Source organism: Phodopus roborovskii, unplaced genomic scaffold (genome assembly GCF_943737965.1).
Source record: "Phodopus roborovskii unplaced genomic scaffold, PHOROB, whole genome shotgun sequence".
Taxonomy (NCBI): Eukaryota; Metazoa; Chordata; class Mammalia; order Rodentia; family Cricetidae; genus Phodopus; species Phodopus roborovskii.
Window position 1 is genome coordinate 22608893 of NW_026126447.1, and position 24984 is coordinate 22633876.

General features: G+C 44.2%; 1 protein-coding gene across 1 annotated transcript in view; it reads left to right on the forward strand.

Annotated features, from left to right (window-relative positions):
- Positions 1 to 2087: 2087 nt before the first annotated feature.
- Positions 2088 to 24984, forward strand: part of Mtap (methylthioadenosine phosphorylase) — a 36775-nt gene continuing 13878 nt past the window's right edge. Inside the window, exons 1-4 of the mRNA XM_051188157.1 lie at positions 2088 to 2212; positions 13502 to 13588; positions 14641 to 14699; positions 16655 to 16822. Of these exons, the coding sequence (XP_051044114.1) occupies positions 2180 to 2212; positions 13502 to 13588; positions 14641 to 14699; positions 16655 to 16822 (347 nt within the window). The 5' untranslated portion in view covers positions 2088 to 2179. The remainder of the gene's footprint in view (positions 2213 to 13501; positions 13589 to 14640; positions 14700 to 16654; positions 16823 to 24984) is intronic.

Here is a 24984-nt window from a genome sequence, read left to right on the forward strand (position 1 = left end):
GTTTTTTAGCTTCTGAGGCAGTGTCCCACTATATTGCTCAGGCTGGCCTCAAACTGACAGCCCTCCTGCCTCTGCCTTCTGAATGCTAGAATCACAAACTGACACCACCACACCCAGTTTTCCATTGCATCTTATAACCTAAAGTAGGGTGATTGTAACGGGGGGGGGGGGGGGAGCTTTATATTTTGAGAAAACTTATACTCAGAGCAAATAATGATAAAGAGTGAGTCTTCATAGCTTCAGGAAGTATCTATATTCACAGAAGATGGAGATGCTGTGAATGGAATTGCACAGCTGTTGCCTTACTACTGACACAAACACCAGCTCTCACCTCATAGTGAGTATGAGGATTTATTTTGGATCCAAGATGAGTGGCCATGGCAGGGAACACAGACTTATTTTAACCCAAATATCACATTCCAGGACAGTAAGTTTCACTAAGTTTTCATAGGGGCAGAACAAAGAAAATCTTAAAGGATGTCACTTTGGATGCATTTGTGAAAATACCACATAGGTGAATTGAAAAGCAAGAAAGTCTGCATATACTAGCTGATGATTCTTAGCTGTGGGGTTGGTGGAACTAGCTTAGTACATTCCAAAACTATTTACCCAATAGGCAAATTATGATGTTAAGGCACACATAAAGTTAGGCAATAAATACTACTTAGTGGATTCAAGACAGCCCAGAATAATTTGGCTCAGAACCTCCAACTGTCCCACTCTCCAGTCACCAAAGTTCTGACTAGTCAATCAGCCTTGTAGAATATTATAGAGGTGGTACTTTTTCTCTGGGAACTTCAACTAACACTGATAAAAGGAAGAAGACAGTATTTCCTTCCTTGACTCCCAACCACAGAATAATTTGTAGCATTTGTATATCTCAGGGACCACCCTTAAGATAGCTATCATACAAGGTTGAAGAGATGGTTCAGGAGTTAGGAGCGCCTACTGCTTTTGCAGAGGTGAATTTGATTTCCAGTGTACCTATATCAGGTTGTTCACTATTGCCTGTAACTCCAGTTGCAAGCTGGATTCCACAGACAGACAGACAGACAGACAGACAGACACACACACACACACACACACACATACACACACACGTAAATAATGAAATTAAGCTTAAAAAAATGATAGCTGCCTCCCAGCACTTTGTTTGGGACAGTTTAGTCCATCAAAGGCTGTGATGAATCTTAGTGGAAAAGGGATGGGCCTCTGAGAATGAGTGAGCATCCAGGGAAAGGGCACTGAGATCAGAGAGGGTACTGCTAGTATTGCATCATGGAGACACAGGTCCTGACTCTGAACCCTGCTGTATTGTATGATGTCTTGGCATTGGAAGTTTTATTTTGATTTTTGTTTTGTTTCATTGGACTGGGGAATTGAAGCTAGGACCTCCCTAGATGCTAAACACTCCAGTGCTGGGCTAAAAACCAAGTCCTCTTTTTAGTTTTTGAGATGGGCGCTCACTATAGCTCATGGTGGCCTTGAACTCACTCTGTAGCCAAGTCAGGCTTTGAATTTGCCATACTGCTGCTTCAATATCAGGAGTGACTGGGATTACAAATCTGCACCACTAGGCATTGTAGGAAGCATTTAAAATGCCCCTTGCATGGTGGTAGCAGGCTGAGTGTTGGGCAGAGTCCTATTTCCTTAAAAAGCCTCCCGCCACACTGAAGATGAATAAACCAGTTTGTAAATCAGAACGCAGGGGGCGGGAATCTCGGCTAGCACCCTTTCAGCCTGCCTTCGCCCACCCAAAAGCCTGGCTGGAATGCGGCAGGGCCTGGTTTCACAGCCCTGGCCACCGAGGCAGCCAATTCGGTGCAGAGCTGGAAGTATTGCGCCACATCACGAAGTTCTTATTATAAAAGAGTTAAAAGACAAAGTGCCAAGCACATCCTAAGTGGCTTCATTTCTACCTTGATCATGGACCCGCCATCACGCGGCAAGACAGGAGAGTCACTGAGAAACCGAAAAGTCCGCAGAAGGGTCGAGAGGCGGGAACCTGATTTGAGGAGGAGGAGGGTGACAGGAGAGCAGCCAATCCCGCGCTCTCCGGGAGGAAGAGGAGGAGCCAGGGTCCGCGGGCCCCCGCACTGCTCACTCCCGCGCTGCGCCGGCCCCGCAGTCTCCTCCCGGTCCAGCGCTCCTGCTCGTAGACGACTTCCCCGGTGCAGACATGGCCTCGGGTGCCGCCTGCGCGCCAGTGAAGGTGAGATCACCCTACAGGCTACAGATGGGCCGGCCCTGCCGGGTTTCTACTCGCCCTTCCGCAGCGGCCGCGCCTCCCGGCTGTGTCCCCCCCCCCACCTGCGCACGGCGGAGGGGTGCAGCGGCGCGGCACTAGCCCCCAGCATACTCCAATGTCCTCAGCCTTTGAATTCATCTGCATCCCGGGCCTCACGGTGGTAGCCGGTGCTCTGGTGGGGGGCGATGGGTGAGTTGCTCCCCGCTGCCAACCTTCCTCAGTACCACTCCCCTCTGGAGATGCTCCAGGCGGGAGCTGACACGTGGCCCAGCTGCTGCGCTGCTCCCTCCTGCCTTGCTGGACTCTCGCTTCCGCTCTCTTGACTCGGCCCACGTGGGAGAGCTGTTCACTTGCTCTTTTGCACGCTGTTTCTCTCCTCTCCGTCCTCTACCCCACCCCACCACCGCGCCACCACCGCGCTCGGAACTTAGATTTCCCTTTGCTTTGTTTTACCCCGGTAGCGCAGAGGTGTGAGTGCTCCAAGACTTTTCTAAACACTGAAAAGGAGTGCAGACCTCAGGTTAGGGCCGCTCCATGCCCGGAGGCCTCTGTCTTTAAACTGCTTTGCAACCTTGAAAGTTAGAGTTATTTTCTCAGGCCTTGGGTCCCTAGAGAGCTCGACACAAGGGATTCTTGTACGCAGGGAACCGCTGGCCAGAAGAGAGCATAAGTTCTTAGAGTCGTTGTGAGCCTCCTGTGGGTCTTTTAAATACATCCTGATTGAAGGATAAAGAGTGGAATCGAAGAGGAAAACTGGTGGAAAGGGCTAAATCTTTCTAGGCTATTTATTATTAGCCAAGAACTCAGTTAACTTAGTTAGGAATTTCTGGCACTGGTTTCTCTCTTTAGATTCCCCGCAGCGCCGTTTGATTCCCTTGAAAGAGGCAAATCTCTGCAGTTAGTGTGCAGCCAACCTGGGCTTTCTATACTGGAGCCTTGCAGGGCTTCGTGAACCACTCAAAAAAAAGAGGAGGGGATGAGGATACAGGCTTACTGCCCAACTTTTTTTTTTTTTTTTTTTGAGGGGGGAGCATTTTGAAAAGGATTGTTATATTTATAGAAAGCCTCCAGACAGCGGGGACTATGCAGAAAGGCTCTTCATAGGCAATGTATATGACACGTATTTATGAAGTGGGAATTTTTACTATAGTGTAGCCTGGGAAGGCTAGAATTATGTCTGTATTGGGCATAATTGAATTCTTAGGAGTGGAGATAATTATTTCCAGAGGTATTATAAGACTTTACACCTTTCCCTTAACATCATATTAGGTGGGGGCCAAATTTCATCATTTGACCATGACCAAAGAAGGCCTATCTTGGCGATTAGAATCCAAGAAACTTCGCCAGGTACAGAATGGCTAGTACTTCTCATTCACTTAGTCCAAATGGGATAGTACTATCCATGCAGAGACCAGCATATCACAATAGAAGGAATTTGCTTTAATCTGGTTAGCATTCAGCCTGACACACAAGTTTCCCTGAATGTGGTACACTTAAATGTAAGAGAAGAAAGAGCTATGTAAATATTGAATGATGTGTATTTTTTTTTAATCTTGGCAAGCTTCTAAAATAAAACTTAGAGATATAAATGGTGCTAGGAATATGCCTGCTGATTGCTCTTCTTGAGACTGGGACAGATGAGAGAGCATTGCTATTGAGAACTCATGATGCCCACCCCATAGTCCACAAATGGCTCAAGCAACATCTTATCTAGAAAATATGAAGTACCTGCATCCAGAGCAAATCTTAAAGCTGGAGAGTGACGTGCTCTAGAGTGCTACCAAGTGTGAGAGTATGAATTTGGACTCAGCACCCATGTAGGGGAAGGGGGAGGCTGGTTGCTAGGAAGGCAGGCATGGGCAGACTCTTGGAGCTTGAAGAGTGGCTGGCCTAGCCAAATGATGAGCTCCCAGTTCAGTGAGAATGCCTGCCTCACTGAAGGAGATTACAGTTAACTGAGGGAGGCACTTGGTGTCAATTTCTGACCTCTGCACACACATGTCTGTTCATAACATCTGGTGATGGTGTTCTTACAGATGTAAAGCTAAGGCCGAGAGGTCAACTCAAGTGTCTGCTGAAACTGCAGTTTCAGCCATTATTGGGAACTCAGCAGTCACTGGCCCACCACAGCAGGACTTTTATGACCCCTCTTGCTGCTGCCACCAAATGTGGTTTTTAACTAAATCTCCATTGTTCTGTTTACCAGAAAGACTCAGGAGTCAGAGGCTGGGATGCAAACCAGCTAGCTCAGAGAAGTTGAAGAGCAATTAGCCAACCTTCCCTTTTAGCCAGTGTCTCTGAAATAGATCTCCAGGCTCTACCTCAAAGTCCCATCCTACTACTTCTTCCTCTTCCAGGTTCCCTCTGACTCTGTGATTACTTTCTGTCAACTAGTTGCTGGCTCCACCTCCTGACCCAAGGTTGCTTTTACTTCACAATGTGATTGGATATCCCACAACATACAGGGGCTAAATAATGACAGACCTTAAACCTGGCCTTCTCATCAAGTAGATGTGAGACATTTCTCAGACCTGAAACATGGTCTCTGTTGTTTTACTGTGTGAGTGAAGAGGGCGTCCTACCTTAGGAAATAGAGAGAGTGGGCTATATGCATGCAGGGGCCACCTCTCCAAAAACCACTGGGCATTTTCAAGTATGGGTGTAGGAGGCACATTTGTGTCTGGCCAGTGGCATGCTGCCTGACTCACTGTGCCATTTCATCTGTTATTGAGAAGCATCAGTTTGATTAGGCACAGCAGTAGGAATATTCCCACATTGGTGTTGAGAGCCTGGCCTTCTATTCCAATGCTACCTGCCTACCTCTTTCTATCAGTGTCCTCTTAGGGCTAATCACAACTAACTCAGAGAGTTGTTAGATTTAAACACAGTAACATACTGCACACCTAGCTCAGTTCTTGTTCCATTAATGACAGCCCGAGTGCCTTCCTTTGTAAAATGGAAATATTACCAGGGGCTTGTGCTTCAAATCGATAACCTCGATTTAAGAGATACAAATAGAGCATACAGATGGAAAGCCTCTGGTTTTGTATGGGCAGTATAATATTCGGCATCTGAATGAAATCTAGCTGTCTGCTGGTAGAAACCCATCCAAAAATACTTCATGGAAGACCTGCCAAGCTCTGTAAATACATAATTGAGTGAGACAATGTCTCTAAGTTTGTCTTGTATTGGAGCTGGGAGACTAATATCTGTGGACTAGTAAGAGTCATGGAAGGGGGCTGGAAAGGCCTTCAGGTTTTTAAGTTCTGGCCCCAGTGTGGTTGTTTGAGAGGGGTTGGTTGGAGGTGATGATCCTAGAGTTTCCATAATAGCATCGTTGTTAAGGGGTTGGGCTTCGACAGCCACCTGGTTCTGTTATCTAAGAGACCATCTGTGAACCAAAGAGCAGGCTCTCCCAGGCACTGAATTCACCTTGGGGCCTGCTGATTATGAGAAATAAGTTTGTTAAGTCTTGATCTTATTATAGCAGCTTGAGCATGTTGAAGAGAGGTTAGTGGTTAAAATTGTGATAAAGAACCAGAGGTTATGGTGATCAGCTAGGACTTAGGAAGGCCAGGGAAAGAAGAACTGAACACGATGGCTGTGCTTATGATTCTGAGAATTAGCGGGATGTGGGTCTTCGGGATATAAACCATGGTAAAGATTTGGACTTGCACACGCCTTTAAACCCAGCACCCCGGAGGCAGAGGCAAGCACAGGCAGATCTCTGAGTTTGAAGCCAGCTTGGTCTGCGGCGTAGTAAGTTCCTGATCAGCTGTAGCTGCATATTAAGACCCAATTCCAAAAAGGAAGAAAGAAAGAAATGAATTTGGATTTGGTTCTAAATGCTTTGGAAGCCATTTAAGGATTCTGAATAGAGAGGTAGTGTGTGGTTTATATTTTGAAGTGATTGCCTGGCTGAACTGTACAGAATGGCCTGTTCTGGGTGCAGGACTACATCTGGCCAGAAGCCATGGCACTTGTGCTCCAGTCTGGGCTGGCAGCCATTGAAGTAGCGAGGCTCTGCAGGCAGAGTAGAGGTAAGATGTGGGGAGTATAGCAAGAGGGAAAGGGTGGTTTCTGTGTATCACTTCCAATCCCAAAGGTGCTGAGGAGGAATCCTTTCCAAACAAAAGCAAGGATAATAAATACAAGATTCCTTCTGCTGATACATTTGTGATTAGGGGCTAAAGCATGAGGTATGAGGGGCTCCTTTACTGTGGTAACAAGGTAGCTGTTTAATGCTTCTGCGTTTGGGGCCCAGTTGTCTCCATTATCTTAATGGTTCCTTTATGTGTTCATGCCCCAAGAAGCAGCAATGGGTGGAGTCAGGCCATAGATTAATATCTGGCATTGTCCAGGAAGACTTCAGGGGAACATTGTCTAGCTTCAGCCATGGACTGGTGGGTGCTTGGCTGTACAGACAGCAAAGCAAACCTTTGGCATCCAGAGAGGTGGGTATTTGGAAAGCTGCTTCAGGGATCTGTAATGCCCCTGACTAGTTTCTACTCTGGGAGATTAGGGAATAATGTTAATCATGTTAGAGTGATAGTGAGGGACTATGGTCCCACTGCAGGTCACTAGTTGACTTCAGATAGTGGTAGTAAGGCAGGTAAAGATGTCCTGGTTTGGAAGATGGCCTTTAAACCTCTCCTTTGGGCTGTCTCAAGCATGGTTGGCATAGTTCTTCTGTAGGATTATCCTAAGCTTTGCAGTACAGAGAATGCACCCTCATCCCCTCCTTACAAAGGGCTGATAGTACCTCCTCCCCTGACCCTGTGGAAGCCACATGTATTGTATAATATCAACTGTCCCTAGGAAAGCTATTTCATATTTCATTAAAAACCCCTCAGGCCACTGACTGAGAGATTGCCTGATGAAGAGGGGTAAAATACCCCTCATTGGTGGGGGGGGGGGAGCAAGGAAATGGGGGACCCGAGTTGCCTAGAGGAAGTTACGTTTGGTTCTGTGTATTTTGCTAGGAGTGGTAGAGTATGGAACAGGAATTGATATAATGCAGTAGTACATTTGATTTCCATACAAGTTCTACAGGCTAATTAAAAACCTGAACCACGAAGGAAAAGTTGAGGAAACAGACAATATACATACTTGTAATGTGGTGGTCCCCAGATCCTTAGCTATGGTTATAACTATTCTGAACTGTGCCTCAGTGGTTTTCAAAGTGTACAGTGCATCCGCCTCATCTGGTACCTTGTTGGAAATGCAGAGTCCTGGGTCAGTCCTGCTGAACCATGAATCTAACCAGCCCAGGATATTAGATGTCCCCTGGCTTTTGCAGCACTTACGTCAGGAAGCATTGGAAAGTGTGGACATGGTTCTTTCTCATTGTATTCGTTCTCTATGGCTGCAACAAGAATTAGTTCAAACTGAACGCCTTCAGGCACCAGTGTATTCTCATAGTTCTAGGGGCCACGAGTCCAAAACGAGTCTTAGAGCAAGAAGTCAGTAGGGCTGGCTCCTCTTGCAGGATCTCAGTAGGAAGGAAGGATTCATTGGCTTGACTCTAGCTTTACAAAACACTCTACTAGCCCTATAGGCCCACATCCTCCATCATCACATGACCTTCTCCCTCTTAATTTCCTGTTATCACAACCAACTGGAGTCCTTTTATGACCCATCCAAATAGTCCAGGATAGTCTCCCATCTCATTTCAATTTACTTTCATGGAATAGCATTTATAGGTTCTGGGGTTGGGGTATAAATGTGAGGAGGGGGCTGTTCTAGTTTGAATCCTAAATACCCCTTTAGAAACCACATGCTAATGGTCACAGCCTGTTGTCCTGTCGGGAGATTGTACACACAGGAGGCCAGCCTTGTTCTGGAAGTTAAGGCATGTAAGGCATGGTGTTCATGAGGGCATTGGAGCTGCACACCTTCCTTCCAATTTTGCTTCCTTGCTATGATTTGAGCAGTTTGACTCTGTCCTCTACACCTAGATGCTCTGCCTCACCCAGCCATGGGGCCAGACTAAACCTAGGAGCCAAAGTAAACTTTTCTTTAAGATTGGTTTTTCTCACATTTGTCTCCCAGGGCCAGAAAGCTGGCTGACGAGCTAGCAAAGGGGTCATTATACAGCCGGCCATACTCAATTAGCTCACATTTTAGACATTTTTGTTTCAAGTGGAACCATACAAGCTTTGAGTACAATGTATGCCTTGCCCATTAATCAGATCCTCTGCAGTTTGGGGCTTTGGCAGTTGGGGCTACTGATAATGGTCAGCTGAGTAGCGAGGAACTTGGGCTGTATCTTGCCTTGTTCCACAAGCAAAGGAAAATACGATGAGTTTTGAAGAAAATGCTCCTCAGAAACTAAGTCAATTTCAGGCGTGAAATGTATGTTGTCAGGGAATCTAGAGACTGTGACATTTAAGTCTTGGCTTTTCTTATCTTCCAAGCCACCACACTTCTCTGATTGTAACACCTGCATTAGGTTACTAGGATGGCCTCAACAGAGCTCAGTAGGCTGGGAAGCCTGAGCAACAGACTACCTCACAGTACTGAAGGCTAGTTATCACAGATAGCATGCCAAAAGGGTTGGTTCTTATTTCTATGATAACCCTTCTTGAATGGCCACTTTCCACATGTTTTGACCAAAAAATAAATATAATTAATTAATTTTATAAAAACCTCAAAGAGAATATGAACCATTTGAGCCAAAAAGAGTTGTACCCTAGGATTTAAGTTACGCAAAGAAAATGTTTTGTGAAGTTTATTTTGTTACAGAATAGAATGAAGGCAGAAATCGAGGCATTCGTAAATGCTTTGGCAGGAGCTTGAATGGGATAGCTTACAGCAACCAGGGCAGGAAGTCTCAGATTCTCTGACATTCTTAGCTTTTAGCTGGTAGAACTTAGTGGTCTGCTAAATTCAGAGATTCCAGAAGGTTTCTCCTGCCAGTAGCTAGGGTGTTAGATAAGACATGGGTGGGCCAGAGAACCAAAAGCATCACCTAAGATTGGACTCTGGATCTGCAGCATTCCAGCTATTTACTGTTGTGATAATCTGATTGCATTCTGACAATAAAGTTTGCTTTGAATCACAGAGCGGAACTAGCCAACCAAAACTAACCGGAGAGGTTTTGGAGGATTGAGGAAGTAGTAAGACAGGACTTAGAGAGGATCTCTGCCCTTTTGGGGGAAGGAACAGAAGAGGTAGGAAGTCACGGATGGCTTAGCCACAGCTTCTCTGATCATTTAGTTTCTCGCCCCAATATCTGACTCCTGCTTTTCAATGATTAAGAAAAATTAGATAAATGCTTCACTTTATAATCCACAAGTTTTGATCGTTCCATCATTTTAGAACTTTTAAAATGGGAGTGGCCTCTTTCTGGGACTTTTCACGGTCTTTCTTCTGTGGCTTGTAAGTGCACCAGTGTGTTTGCTTTGTTGTTGTTTGGTTTTTGTTTTTTAGGTTAGACCCTGTCTCCAAAAACAGTCACGAGTACTGAGCATCACAACATCCAATGTGGCCCATAAGCATCCCTGTGAAGGACACTTACTTAGGGTATATGTTGTCAGAGGTAGAGCTACCCATGACATGGTCCCTTTGGTTCATAGTACAGGTTTTGTACAAACTTCCCAGACTGGGGCATTTGGCCTCTTTGTCCCCATGAATCTGGGCCTCCTGGGTTCTGTGGGATCCTACATGACCACACACATAGCCAGGTTGGCTCCGTGGTGAAGGCTTCAGTCAGCAGTACCTGCCATGTGTTGGTAGTAACCAGAGCTGCAGGACTGAAACACCAGATGACAGACTGTGCCCGATTCCTCCTGGCTAGCTTTCCTCATCTTGAGCTTGATGTACTCAAAAGCCATCCATCTTCCTGTCCTGGGCTCCTCTGTCTTTGGCATTTGAGAGTGCATCTGGGGACATTTGTGAGGCAGGGAATCCAGGGCTCAGAAGGATGGCTCCAGAGACCAAGTGGGGTTGGTGAAGTCCCTGGCTTTTAGGTACCAGAGAGTGCATAGAGAGGAAATAGCAGGCACCTTCCCAACCTTGAGACAGATTGGGTAGGTAACATCTGTTTCAGGTGCAGGGAAGTAAGGTGCCATAGTGGTTACCTTCAGTCTCGCTGGAAGCCGGCTTCTTTTGTGGTAGAAAATTGGGGAGAATGATGTATCCCTGTTTCAGAACCTTGTTTCATGTAGTGAAGACTTCCAGGGTGTACCGAGTTGACCCTTCAACTCTAACTCAGCCCTTGAACCCATTTTTTTTTTTTAGGCATTCTAGAGTTGCCTGGACTTGGGACCTGGCAGAGTCTTCCTGATTCCTGAATGTGGGTAGGGCTGTCAATGAGCTCCTTAGATCAGTGGTTCTCAACCAGTGTTGCCTATGAAATTATTTACATTATGATTCATAACAGTAGCAAGACTACAGTTATGAAGTAGCAATGGAAACAGTTTCATGGTCAGGGGTCACTATAGCATGAGGAACTGTATTAAAGATTCGCAGAATTGGGAAAGTTGAGAACCACTGCCTTAGATGCTCACCTGGCTATCCAGAGGCTGTGTAGTGTGTTCTGTAGTGTGCTGTGTCACCTTGAGCAAACGGTTGACATGGCCAAAGGAACCAGTTTCTTTATATCCTAGTAGACTGAGCTCCTGAAAGGCCCCAGAGGATACTGAGAGTTGTCACATGGTGTTTCTCTTTTGTACAGTGGGGCTAACACTGTAAGTAGGGCCTGACTAAGAGAGTGGCTGTGGAAATCAGATACAAGGAGGCCCATGAACCCACTCAGCTCTAAGCTGTGCTTGGGAGCTTCATCAAGCCGTACTTTGCCTGTACAACCAGCAGGTGGCGACATTGTCCACATACTGACACTGCAGGCCTCCATCCTCCAGGTTCCATTTCCTGGTGGCAGTGGTATTCAGTTGCTTCTTTGGTTCTGTGTCAGGTGTAGGTTCCCAATAACAATGTGAGCCGGCTGCAAGACAGGATGGGCTTTCCTGTAGACTGCTGTAGCTTCCTGGTCCGTTTGCTGCCGTTGAAGTACTGTCGCTGCTTGCAGAGGGTTGAGTTGCCAACTTTGTAAGGCAGCCACAAGGATTTGGACTGAAGTTCAAGGTGGGAACTAAGGGAGTGTGAATTTCAGGAATTACCTTGTCCCAACTGCTTCTCTCATGCTCTACTGGCCTGTCTGCATTCTGAGGCTGATTGCAAAACTAAATGAGATCTGCTTTGCATTCAAGCCTGAAGGCTCAGGGTTGAGTCAGAATCTGAGATGCTTTTGGCCCAGGGAACATCCTGAAATAATGGAACAACAAAGTGGTCATAAATAAAAGGTCTGAAGTCTTTTGTTTTTATTCCTTTTTTGGGGGGGGGGATTTGTTTCATGTTGTGTGGCTCAGGCTGGCCTCAAACTCTCTATAGACCTGAAGACAACCTTGCGCTTTTGGTCCTGATGCCTCTTTGATTCCTTTGTGCATCAGGTAGGTAAATTCCCGAAGAGTCTAGTGATGGTCATTTCATATGCTATTCTTTCTAGCCCAGATATCTAAAGTTCACCAGCCGAACTGAAGAATTTAAGTAATTTTAGTGTTTGATTTGAAATGACTGTGTTGATTAGGTCATACCTGTAGAGGTGATATAAAATACAAAACCTTTGTAATTTCAGTATTGTGCCTGCCACAAGGTAGCACCAATGTCAGCTGTCTTAGCCACCAGGAAGTGTAAGTCAGCCATTCTTACAGCAAAATCCCACAAATTCTTTGCTTTGGAACTTTATTCTCTGAAGTCAGGGAATTTGATTCCGTGACAATGCGTTTGCACATTTTCATTTTAAAAACTGCTAAAGTTGTTTTCTATGAAGTTTCTCCCTGAAACCCCACATCATAGGCATCTATTGATGGGTTTAAATTCTATTTCCTGTATCTTTCCACAGGAGAAAGTTCCTAATGATAATGTTGCTTAATTTTTAAAAAACTATTTATTTATTATGTATGTAGTGTTGTGCCTACATGCCAGAAGGGAACACCAGATCTCATTATAGGTGGTTGTGAGCCACCATGTGGTTGCTGGGAATTGAACTCGGGACCTCTGGAAGAGCAGCCAGTGCTCTTGACCTCTGATCCATCTCTCCAGCACCATGTTGCTTAATTTTTAATGTCAAGACTTTACTGTTTGTCTTTGTTTTTGCTCTTGTTTATTTCCTGACTTCAAATTAGATCAACTCGGTTCTTATAAGATTTATTTTTTTATGTGTGTTGGTGTTTTGCCTGCACATGTGTCTGTATACCATATGTGTACATTGTCCTCAGAAGCCAAAAGAAGGTGTCAGATCTCCTGGAACTGTTGTAGTTTTACAGACAGTAGTGAGCCACCGGGTGTTTGCTGGGAATCCTCTTAACTGCTGAGCCATCTCGGCGACCCTAGATCAACTCTTCAAAAATTAGGTTTCTTTCTCTACTTTTCCAAGAACAAGGATTTCTGGATAATCTCAGGAAACGAAAATAAAATGTTTGAGCCTAAAAATTAAAACTACGTTTGAATCAATCGCTTATTTTTATAAGTGTTTAGATTATGCAGTATATGAACAACTGTCTACTCTGTGTGTATACATTGCTTATTTTTATGGCAATTTGAACTAGGTAGTATATGAAATACTGTACACTGTATATGTGTACACACAAAAAGCCGTTTGATTTGGTAAGTATATGCATCAGCGAGGGCTTGTCATGTCCCTCGTCTTTTACCTGCATTCCCTTCCATGTCTGTGACTGGTGGCATAAAAAGGAAATTTCTTGTTTTCTAACACGGTGTAGTGAAAAGAAACCATTGCCAAATAAACAGACCTAAGTTCTGTATCAAGCTTTCTTTACTCCACAGTAAATGTGGTAGAGAAACAACCTTGGTCAGAAAGATCTTTCTGCAACCACATTTGGGCTCAGTTTCTAACCTAAAAGTAACTCTATTAGTAATTCAGCTGGAGTAAATGTGATCTGGTCCACAACAGTGGACTGTGTTTGGCTTTTTCTAAAGTCTAGAAGACTATTGGGTTTTGGTTTTTGGTTTTTTGTTTGTTTGTTTGTTTTGTTTTGTTTTTTGTTTTCTTTTGATTCTTTATTTCTTTTTAATAGAGGGCTTTTAAGTGTTTACTGTTAATCACTTTCAGAATCGTTTTCTTTTGGGGCTTGGTAGGAATGGGAAAGGGCCTATGAATATGGATAAATATATTTGTTTAAAATGAAGCATGGCCAGATATGACAACCTTCTTTCTTCTCTTTTCTCCCTTAGATTGGAATAATTGGTGGAACAGGCTTGGATGATCCAGAAATTTTAGAAGGAAGAACTGAGAAATATGTGGATACTCCATTTGGCAAGGTTAATGTCCAGCTGACAACACTGTTGGCTTTGGCATTGCTTATTACTTAGAACAGCGGTTGGTTTTGTGTGGACAGCCTAAAGCTTGGTCCAGGCAGAGGGCCCCGAGTTGCTGCTGATAGGTTTCATCAGCTGAATTGTCCTTTAGGGTGCTTGAGGCTGCTGTTTGATGACATGGTTTTCAAACACACAAGTGGCGTCTCAGTTTGCATTCCTAGAAGTCAAGATGCTCCTTTTAAATTCAAATCTGTTTCTAATTTAGAGCCCAGTTCACACCACACTAACTTAGCAAACAGGCTGGTGGCTATAGAGAGTCATTATGAATTGGCATCTTCTGACCCAGATGAGTCCAAGATTCAGGAACACAATGTTAGGATTAGGAATAAGGGGATTCTAGGGGAGGCCGCTTATTTTCCGGCCCAGGCCGGGTGAGCCATCTATATTTCTAATTCCACATTGCCTCATCCCAACACTGGCATTCCTCCCTCTGAGGAGAGCTGGCATCCCAGCCCAGCCCTTCTTTTCAGCTAAGTTCTTAGCATGGCCTGGGGTTTTCCAAATCCTTTCCCATCTCACCCTTGGCCTCAGGCTTTCTTAGTAATGTTGGTTCTTGGGTTTTTTCCCTTTATCACTTCCATTCATCCTGTGGCCATCTTAAGCCTGGTTGCCACAAACAGGTGGTTCAGCCACTGAGTTCTTGGTGCCGTACAGTGATCTCCCAACCTTTCAGCTTTTGACTCACAACATTTTTTGAACCTTTCAAATGTCCTTGACACATGTAAATTTGATTAGTCTACCATCAGAGTTTCCTGGGACACTTGCTACAAAGCCCCTGCATAGCCTGTGGAGTCTGTGCTAGCAGAAAGCTAGGTCAATACTTAAACTGGTAGTAATGTTGATCAGTAAAACCTAAACTCCTTTGCCTAAGGTATATCTTCAAACTCTAGATTTCTACCAGTTTGTTGTGGTTTAATGATTCAGATTTTTAAGAACTGTTTATACACGTTTGAAAATTACTAAGCTGTGACTGTTTACTTTTTATTTGCATGCAGCCATCTGACGCCTTAATTTTGGGGAAGATAAAAAATGTTGATTGTGTGCTTCTTGCAAGGTAAAGTATTTTTAAGTTTTTTGTTGTTGTTTAGTATTAACTACTTCAGGAGAATTTTAAGTCCAGAAATAGGTAATACTGTAGGTATGAGATAGGTGTCCTGTAGAGTCAGAGCATATCAGTTCCTTTCTTTACTGCATATGGCTCTGAAACCAGCTCAGGTTATAGGTATTTAGGGACTAAAGATCTCTTTCCTCACTTTGGTTTGGAAAATAGATCAGTTGGGTGACACTGAAGCTCCAGTTTCTGCCTAACTACAAAACAAAATACTTCATTTGTTAATTTTCTTTCTTCCAATCATCAGATAAATAAGATGCTCTGTTTGTGACGAATCCATGTCTAGTAGCATCTGGAGTGGTGGGGGAGGAGGTCTCAGTCCCTGGACTAGCCTGGATCACTTCTTGTGCATGCTCATCCCTTGTTCCCTAAACAGGCCTAGGGGGTATAAGCTGCTGCACAGTAAGCAGCATAGTTAGAAATTCCCCTGACCACAAGTGGCCTTTACTACAGTGAAGGCAATAGCAAGCAGGTTCTCATACCAACAAGGTAGCACCTAGTCGCAGGAGTGACTTCTAGAGGCTTTACATAGTCTAATGTTGGGGAATAAATCTCAGGCTGACCCACTCAAGGTGTTTAGATTATATAGGATATGAAAAGGAGACCTAATATCAGGTTCTTGGGAGCCAGCAAAGGTAAAATGTAGTTTTAAGCAGTCCTTGCTGTGGATTTTTCAACAACTCTTCTTCCTATATGCGCTATAGTCATTGCTGGAGGAATGCCTGATTTCCCCCTCCATCCCCCCTAACCCCCCCCCACACACACACACACCACCAATACCAAGCTCAGGGGGAAAAAGAACCAGTTGTTTAAAGTGCACAGGTGTTTAATTTCTTCTGGGAAACCTGCTGAAAGCTTTGGAGGCCAGCCCTGGGAAAATATAGGTATATTTGGATAGTGGGGCCTCCTAATTTATTAGAGGTTGTCTGTGAACTCAGGGTGGAAACCTTAGTATCGGCCCATAGTTTGTTGGTTAAAAAGAGAAGACATCAAAAGTTAAATACAAACAGGATGGTAGTGAGGTTTTATTTGACAGCTCTGTAGAATAGGTAGATATTTGATTATGTTCTACTGATGAGGGGAAAAAATCCTGGCTCTGAGTGGGTTGGGTGACTTTGTGGGGGAGGCCACAGGGGAAGTGAATGAGTTAGTCTTAAAAGGCTTTTTGTCAGATGTTACTACTGTACTCCATTTGGTGTCCCCATTTCTCATTTCTGTTGCCAGCTGAGAAATGTTCATGCCATTTTCAGTATAAAATTCGTGGCCTTCTGAACCTGTGGTTTAAGTTGCCATGCTTCTAGAAAGCTGTACTTTCCATTTCTGGCTGTTTACTACTTCCTGGGGAAAGTAGTAGCTCTCTCTGACATTACCAAATAATAGTGGGACCAAATTTTTTGGCATTAAAAATTGACATCATATTAAACAATACATTGAGAAATCATTCAAAATAAATTTTTCTTTCAAAAACAAAGGAAGAACCCTGTCTCCAAGTACAGCCACTGCCTGTGATCCAAGATTAAATTAAATCTACAGTTCAAGAATTTTGATTCAGGACTGGGCCATGATGGTGCTCACCTTTAATTCCAGCACTTGGGGGGGGGGGGGCAGGGGTGGGCAGAGTTGTTGAGTTCGAGGCCAGTCTGGTCTACAGAAGAAGTTCCAGGATAACCAGGGCTACACAGAAAAACCCTGTCTCAAAACAAAAAGGAACTTTGATTCCCGTAACAGTAGTCATGAAAGAGCTGGTCTGTCATCCAAAGCCAGCAGGAGCTCATAGATTGATCAGTTTCGTAGTTTACCTGGTTGGGCTAAAGGGGTGGGCGGGGTCTCTGTTTCCTTGTAACTGTTAAAAGATCCTGCCCTGGTGGCTGATATCCTACGGTGATCTCCTTCCTTAGACATGGGAGACAGCATACCATCATGCCTTCAAAAGTCAACTACCAGGCAAACATCTGGGCTCTGAAGGAAGAAGGTTGTACACATGTCCTAGTGACCACAGCTTGCGGGTCCTTGAGAGAGGAGATCCAGCCTGGTGACATGATCATCATCGATCAGTTCATTGACAGGTAAAGGTTGTAGCTCACCTTTTCAGCTCTGAAGGAAGCATGGGGAGGGAAACAGACCAGGACACAGAATCACTATAATTATACATTAATGAACATAATAATTGATATGTGTGGGCATTGCATGATTGTTTATATATAGTTTTCACCTCACAAAATCAGTTCCCACTGCAAGCAATGATTTTCATTATATAACAGATACACCACATCACCATGCCATATAGGACATCTTTCTCCTTAACTGAAACTTCATATCCTTTGACCAATTGTCTCCCAAGATTTTGGTAAACACCAGTTTATCTATCCTCCCTTCTGAGTCTGTGTTTTAGATTGTTCATGTGAGTTCATGCATCATCTTTCAATGTCTTGTTTATTTTGCCTCACAAAATCCCTCCAGGTTCACTAATTTTGCTGCAAATGACCTTTGTCTTATGATTGACTAATTTTATCACACTTTCTAATGTGTGTATAGGCATCAGGGTTGAGTCTCTGACTTGGCTATCATCAGTGATAAAGCTGAGTGTGCAAGGGTCTCTGTAATATGCTGACTTAGATACTTCAGGTGTATGCCCATGGACCAGTAGGTCTTGCGGTTGTCACTTTGAGGAACTCCAGGTTGATTTTCATATTGGCTGAACTAATTTACACTCCCACCTGCAAACAGCTATTAAGGGCTTGTTGTCTTCCTTCATCTCTACCAACCTTATTGCCTGTTTCTTGATAAGAGCCATTCTAAGGTAAGGTAAGGTAAGGTGGAATCTCACTATGCTTTTGATTGACATTTCCCTAAAGGCTAAAGGTATTGAACGTGTTTCTACTTCAGAGAAGATGTCAAGCTATTCACTTCTTCGTTTATTGATTGGATTGTTTATTATTTTAATTTTTTTAGTTCTTTTATGTATTTTAATGTTTAATTCCTTGCCGGGTGAATGTCTGGCAAAGATTTTCTCCCTACTTATGAGCACTTTTAGTAGTTTGATTGTTGTATGTGTGATTTTTAGCTTGAAGCAGTCCTATTTGCTATTACTTCCTGAGCTACTGGAATCCTGCTTATGGAAGAAATTGCCTTGCTTGCCCTGGTCTGTATCTCATCGTGCTTTTTCCTCTGCTTTCTTCCAGCACTTTCAGGGTTGCAGCTCTAATCTTGAGGTCCTATCTGTTTTGAATTGACTTTGTGTTTGTGCAGCACAAGGAAGGGGGCTCTAGTTTCTGTCTTCCATGTGTCTACATGTGAATATCTCATTTTCTCTGCATTATTTATTAGAAATTGTCTTTTCTGTCATTTTTATCAGGAATGGGATGACTGTTTCCTCTGGTCTTTGTTATTCCTTCTGCTATTTTGGGTTTGCCTTATTCTCATCTTCTCTAAGACACTGGTATGTAATTGGGTTATTTGGTTGCTACCTTTCTGAATTGTTCATACATGCATTCGGGACTACAAGCTCCTTCTTAGAACTTTCTCTGCTGTATCCCACAGGTTCTAGTAAGCTGTGTTTGTATTTGAGTGTAGGAAATTTTTAATTCCTTCCGTGGTCCCTGTGATGACCCACTGGTTGTTGAAAAGGCCGTTGTTCCATCTCTGTGTGTAAATGGTTCCGCATTTTCTAATATTTTTTCATTATGAGCTGATAATATATAAAGAATTTGCTCACTTTCTTAGTATTTGGGGAACAATTAATTGCTCTGTGGCTTGCAGTGTGGTTCTGGGTGGGGGGTCAATTCCAAGAAGAGTATGCATTCCTCAGCTGCTGGGCCGAGGGTCCTGCAGTTCCCTATAAAGTCTGTTGGGTCTGTAGCATAATTAACTCTGAAGTTTCTTTGTTGACTGTTTCTTTTGAAGTGGTTAGAGGCCTGGATGCTATGTCTGTTGATGAAGCTGTTCACACCACCTGCTGTTTGTGTATCTGGATCTGTCTGTCCTTTATGTCCAGTGAGTGTTTGTGCTATGAAGTTGGGTACACCAACATTTGGTGCATATGTATTCATAGTCATTATATTGTCTTCATAGGTGGTTTCCTTGTCAGTGTGTAGTCAGCCTCTGGTAAACATTATTTTATCCTCTGCTTCTGCATCTACATTGTGGATGGTTGCACATGTGAGTGAGTTCCTTCCGTTGTCTTTCTGTGTCTAGCTTATTCCACTTCACAAAATTCCTCCATGCGCATGCATTTTGTCACAAGTGACCTGTCTTTTTCATCTGTTTAGTGTTTGCTGCTTGTTAGAGTTCTCCATGAGTTGTCAGTCCTCTACGTGGTGCTTGATATCTAGTCTGACTCAGAGTTTAGAAAAACCATTTGAACGATATATCTGTAGTAAAAGAAAAAGATACGAAATAGGACTTACTAAGAAAGTAGCGTTTAGTGTGGTTAAAGTATATGGAAGAAGGAGGATGAAGAACAGGGTAGGAAGAAAAGGAAAACATGTGTCAGAAACAAAAAAGAATAGCCAGGTATGGTGTTTGCCTTTAATCCCAGCAGTTGGGAGGCCAGCTAGGGCTACGGAGTAAGGCCCTGTCTCAAACAAAAAAAAAAAAAAAAAGGTAGCAAGTGGGATGGGGATGGGGGGGGGGGGACACAATAGAACAGATCCAGAGAAAAAGTCATGTTCTGCTCCTTGCTGTGGAGCTTTCTATCCAGGTTTGGCGATGAAGGAGAAGTGGGCACTGCTTAGACCCAGATTGTGTGGGGAATATGGAGCAGTGCTGAGCCTACTCCACTTTGCCTACCAGCATGAACTAAGAAGTGACTGAGCCTAGAAAATGTGGATTCACGGCTCTGTTCGTGTCAGTAACCTTGTTGTGTGGACCCTGGGAGGTAGACTTCAGTCCTTCTTCTGGCTTGCCACAAGTGTGGTCTACTCGGGTGGTGCTTGGCCTTCACATTCAAAGGTACATTTTCAGTGTACCTGTGTGCATGAGTAACCAGCGCTTGTTAACAGTGAGCTTCTGTGTGTGAGGATAGTGACCAAAACCAGGGCGTCCTGCACTGAGCAGGCGAGTTTTTGCAGGCATGGCGTTGGATGGTTTGCCTATACTGGCCACACTGGTCTCTGCCCTAATGCACACATGAGTCTTCACATAGTTCCTCTCATGCCTCAAAAATCCAGCACTGTGTTTGTTGAATAGAATTGCTTTCCCCTCCATGTGCAATGCATCGGTAGCTTACAGCAGGGAATATCATTTATCGTGAAGTCTCAACTTACGTTGCTTATGTATTAGTGATTAAAGTCATAGATGTGAAGTTTGTATGTCTACAAATTTATGGAAGTCACAGCCAGTTTCCTGAACCTGTACACACTTTATTGGCTGGCTACCTGCTGAGCCAATAAAAAGGAACATAAGAACTTGAGGTATAAAGTGAAGGAGCTTTGGTGTGCCCGACCAATAAAGACAGCAGCCCTGTCTTAAGGTGTCTCCCCATTGCAACACCTCAAACTATGCCAGGAAGTGCTGAGGACTCCCCCCAGTGCCTCCTTGCTGTGCAGAGCACAGGTAACCTGCCTTTCTCTGGAAGTGCTAGACTCCCCGGGGCTTCCCTTGTAGAAGACCCTCCCCTCTTCCCACCATGCAACCATATTCTCCAATCTTGGGCTCCCAGTTTCTATTACAGTTTTAAAGTCCAGTATTTCTGGGTTGCATGGGGTCCTTGACTCTGCTGCTGTATTGTTGTGCCTTTCCACAACACCATTACTTTTCCTTGCGGTTACATTCCTGTTCCAACGCCATAAAAACGCTGGGCGGTGCTGACGCTGGGCGGTGCTGACGCTGGGAGGTGCTGAGAGTCTTCAATAACCGCCTTCCAGTCTCTGCATCTGTTTGTCAGGAAGATAGAATATTGGAGAGTCTAGCAGACATCACAACAAAATCTCAAGTGGTTAAAATTATAGGTATATCAAGTTTGATAAGGCTTTCTTTCCCTTTTTTGATGTGGCTGCTGGAAATTTCAGAATTACATATGAGACTCACATCTGACTTGTGAACACGCCTACATGCTCAGTTTGTCAGAACTACCTGGTGGCTTCTAAACTGCAGGGTATGGGCAGGAGCTTGCTCAGGTCAAGAGAAGAATCTGAAAACTTGGTCCGACTTCACTTCCTCCCTCCTTCCCTCCCTCCCTTCTGTCCTTCCTTCCTTCATGTATACAGAACATTTAACTGTCCTTGGTTCCCTTCAAGCCATCAAAGACATGTGATTATATTGGCCATTGCCACAGGTTGGAGTTGGCTGCTGTGATTTCTATTGTTAAGTTCTTCTTGCCAGGCACCTTCTTGCCTGGCACTGGTAGTCTTATTTTTTAACATCTGGCTCTGTTCTGAGCATGCCCAGCTTCTCACATGGAATCAGTTCTGTGTGATGAATTTCCAGGGAGTTGATCAAGAACATCAAAGGCTCTTTGTACTATACTGGTAACCTGACTCGTGGAGTGTAGCCCATAGCCAGTCCCAGCAAACCAGTCATCTTCTTTGGCATACCCACTGTGCTATTTTCTTTTTCTTGGTGGTCATTAAATAGTTCACTTGAAAGGGAAAAGAATTGGAACTTTTACTTGGTCTAAGAGAATCTTGTTAAGTGTTTATGTTTTAAAAGGACTTTGTAGGACATCCAACATTTATAATTTGAAGTTTGTCTCCTGTAGTGCATACCCTCATGTGTGGGTATGACTTTGATCCTGCCACCTGCGGGGAACCAAAGAAGCATGTTGTGTAAGTTGGGGTTGGGGTGGGTAGCTGTCACACAAGAGTCAACATGGCTTCCCAACTCTGCCTTTGCCATGTGGATAAAGATGGCTCAGCTGCTCTCAAGGTTCCACAGGGGCTTTTAGATGGTGGTTCTTCCTTGACTTTCCTGTGTGCTTTCATCCCAGCATCTCCTGATCTTTAGTGTCACTTTGTCACTTATGGTTCAAGCAGCAGTCCTGTGAACCCCACCTACTTGCTGATAGGGTCTGTAGTTACTTCTTCACTACATGGTAACCATTCTTTTTTACTGTTATTTTATGTGCATTGGTGTTTTGTCTACATGAATGTCTGTGTGAGGGTATCAGATCTTAGAATTACAGACGGTTGTTAGCTGCCATGTGGGTACTGGGAATTGAACCCAGATCCTTTGGAAGAGCAGTTTTAATCCCTGAGCCATCTCTCCAGCCCCTGGTAACAAGTTCTTTTTACAAATGTCTTTGGAAATGTAGTGTCCTAAACCCAACAGTATCTGTGATGAGCCCTCTCATGATATCCAACGCTTGTGATAAATACCTCTTCCCTGTCTGTAGTTTGGCAAGGGTCCTGTGTAAACAAAGCAGATGTCTCAGAAGAGACTTAAACAAATTTAGAGGCATAGATAGTTGTGCAGTTGCTTAGCCTTTGTTGTGTTGCTGCTTATCAGCTCTGTAGCTGATAATTACGTTTTAAGGGTTGACTTGGAAGTGTTGCATAGGGATGGCTTCTCCTGAGGGGCTCTGCTGGCCTCTCCCCAGTGCTTCGGTCATCAAAGCCAGAGGCATTCTGTTGTCTCTTCCTGTGTTACTTGTGACTCTTGTCCCCTCCATTGCCTAAGCTGATCAGTTAGATACTATTACAGATCTCTTATGAGAATTCAAGAGGCCCAAGGATGGGAACTTCCAGACATTTCTATATGTATCCTTTCTTCCCCGTGCCATCAACTTCTGGGACTCAAAATACCAGAAGAATACCAGTGAGAAAGAAAATGGGGTGTGTTTTGTTTTGGGGTTTTTTGTTGTTGTTATTGTTGTTTTGTTTTTCTTAATGCTTGCCCTAATCGGGAATGTTTTACAGTTTAGGGTTTTGTTTTGTTTTACAGTGAAAAAAATAATGCAGCCCAAAACCCCAAAGATGAAAGAAAATAAAGCGTGATTTGTAGTGCCAGATGGTTTCTTTGATGCGTGGTTGGCATGTTGGCCAATAGGACCTCTGGACCCTGATTAGGCACAGCTTAAAGAATGCAAAGAGCTACCCAGTGAGCAGTGAAGACACCCAGAGTTTTGCTGGCCCTTCCCTCAGATGCCTTTGTCCTTCAGTATCCTTGTCTGTTTACAAGTTCTAAGGGTGTGGGTTCTGCTTTTTTCTTTTTTTCTTTTTTCCCCAGCTTATCCTCTTTCAGAAAGAATAGGAGAGGCCTGGTTTTACCATTGCATTCTGACTCATCAGGAAAGTCCCAAAGTAGACACATGGGCTGATAGATTGTGCCTGTTCATTTCCCCTTCCCAGAGATACAGCCCTGCCTTGGGCTTCCCCCATGAAGTCATTGGTTAAGGCTGTGGTCCTGTGGGGGTATGCTCTGGTGTCCATTCCTCGTCGGGCCTCTTTTCATCTTAGGTGTAGGTAGGGCCTATAATTAGAAACAGACTCCTGAGTTGAGCACTTTGGCTTGCATGTGTGACCTCAACCCTCAGGAAGCCACAGCTGGAAGATTGTGAGCTTGAGGACGGTCTGGATGCCTGGATTACATAGTGAGACAGACCCTGTCTGAAACAAAAAAGGAAGGAATGGAGGTGAATGATGCAGTCTCTCGGGGAGTCTTCACATTGCTCAGCACCACTCCTTCCAGAGGAGGCAAGTACAGACGGGACCATCCTGTTCCTACAGCTGCTTGTGTGTCTTCCTCAGTCTCTGTTCTGCGCTGAGCACGTCACCTTCAGTATAAGGAAGCTGGTACTATTGGTCATACGTTAACTACCTGCCTTCACGCTCCTCCCTTTCATCTGTACTTTGTGTCTTGAGTTCTCCTTTATCTAAATGTGCTTAAAGTGAAGTCAGCAGCCACTCCCCCAAAGTAGTTTGTCTTTGTATTCTGCTCTGGAATCTAGTTTAGGTCTAGATCCTCATAGTATTACCATGTCCTATTGTAGAGACAGCTGTCTAGTTGGGTGCTGTGCTCAGTTAATTGCATGGGTTCAGTGATCCTTCACCAAGTTAAGCTTGAAGGAACCTAGGTAAAAGAGATGCTGTTACATGCTAGCAAGTGAGCCCTGGGGGATTTGAACTTAGATGACTCTCAAGCCTGTCACCTCAGCTGCCCCTCATCCACACGCTTCCGGTTCTGCCCACCCCCTGAGAGACCTCAGGTTTTGTAATTGTCTGCTGGCCCCTTTGCTCATTTGTCACACTGCTAGTGTTATCCTCTGATCCTGTCTGGGACCCTCTGTCACGCTTGTGTCGTTGAGTCTCTACATCACAGCATCTTGTTGTCTCTGCATACTTGAGCCGTCCTTCTCCTGCACCCTTTCCGGACAGTATGCCCCTATTCTAGCTGACAACCTTTAGCTGCTTTTCATACATCTTTTGGTGTAAGTTTGACATAAACCAAGAAGCAGCTACAAGAGTCCCTGGGGATCTCCTCGGAACTTTGAGCAGCAGTAGCTTAACCAGGGGAAATGATGTTCTGGTTAGCCGTCCTCATAAACCGCTGCTCTTCTTGTCGTTTAATGTAACTTGTCCCAACTTGTGGGTCTGTGCTTCAAGATCTCTTACACTTTTGAAGGAACAATTTTTTTCTGTGAGTTTATATTTAGAGAGCCCAGATCCTCTGCTTGTTTCCCTCTTTCCAGCAGAATATCAGTGATTATGATGTGGTCACATCTGGTGTTCTGAACAGATAAGTTACCTGTGAGTAATTCTATAGGGAAGAAAGTGTCACATCCTGCTCAGAGGACCTGAGAGTTACTTAAATATAATCATTGCTATTAGAAATGAACCTTTTAAAAGGGTAATCTGACCCAGTGGTGGAGTTTAAAATGCCAAAGCCCTCCCAGACAGCTTTTCCCCACTTTTACAGTTTGCAGTCCTAAACATAGTATGGAGTGGTACTTTTTTTTTTTCTGCATAGTCTACCTATGTGTGGCAATTGTTTCTGGGTAAAAAGCCTGGGACAGTGATTATACAACCTGATAAAATTCTTACATTGACCTGGACCAAGTCTGGGATATTTAGGAATTAGCAAAAGCATTCCTCTTTCCTTATTGCCCCCCCCCCCCTTCAGGATGAGCAGACATCACTGTCTTGAACAAAATCCTCGTTGCTGTGGTCTGGTCTTCTATGACCCTCAGACTTTGTGTTAAAATCCTAACCCTTAAGGACAGCCATTTCTCTTGCCGCCCCTAGCAGAGTTAAGATTTTGTTTTTGTTTGTATTTGGGGTTTGTTTGTTTATGT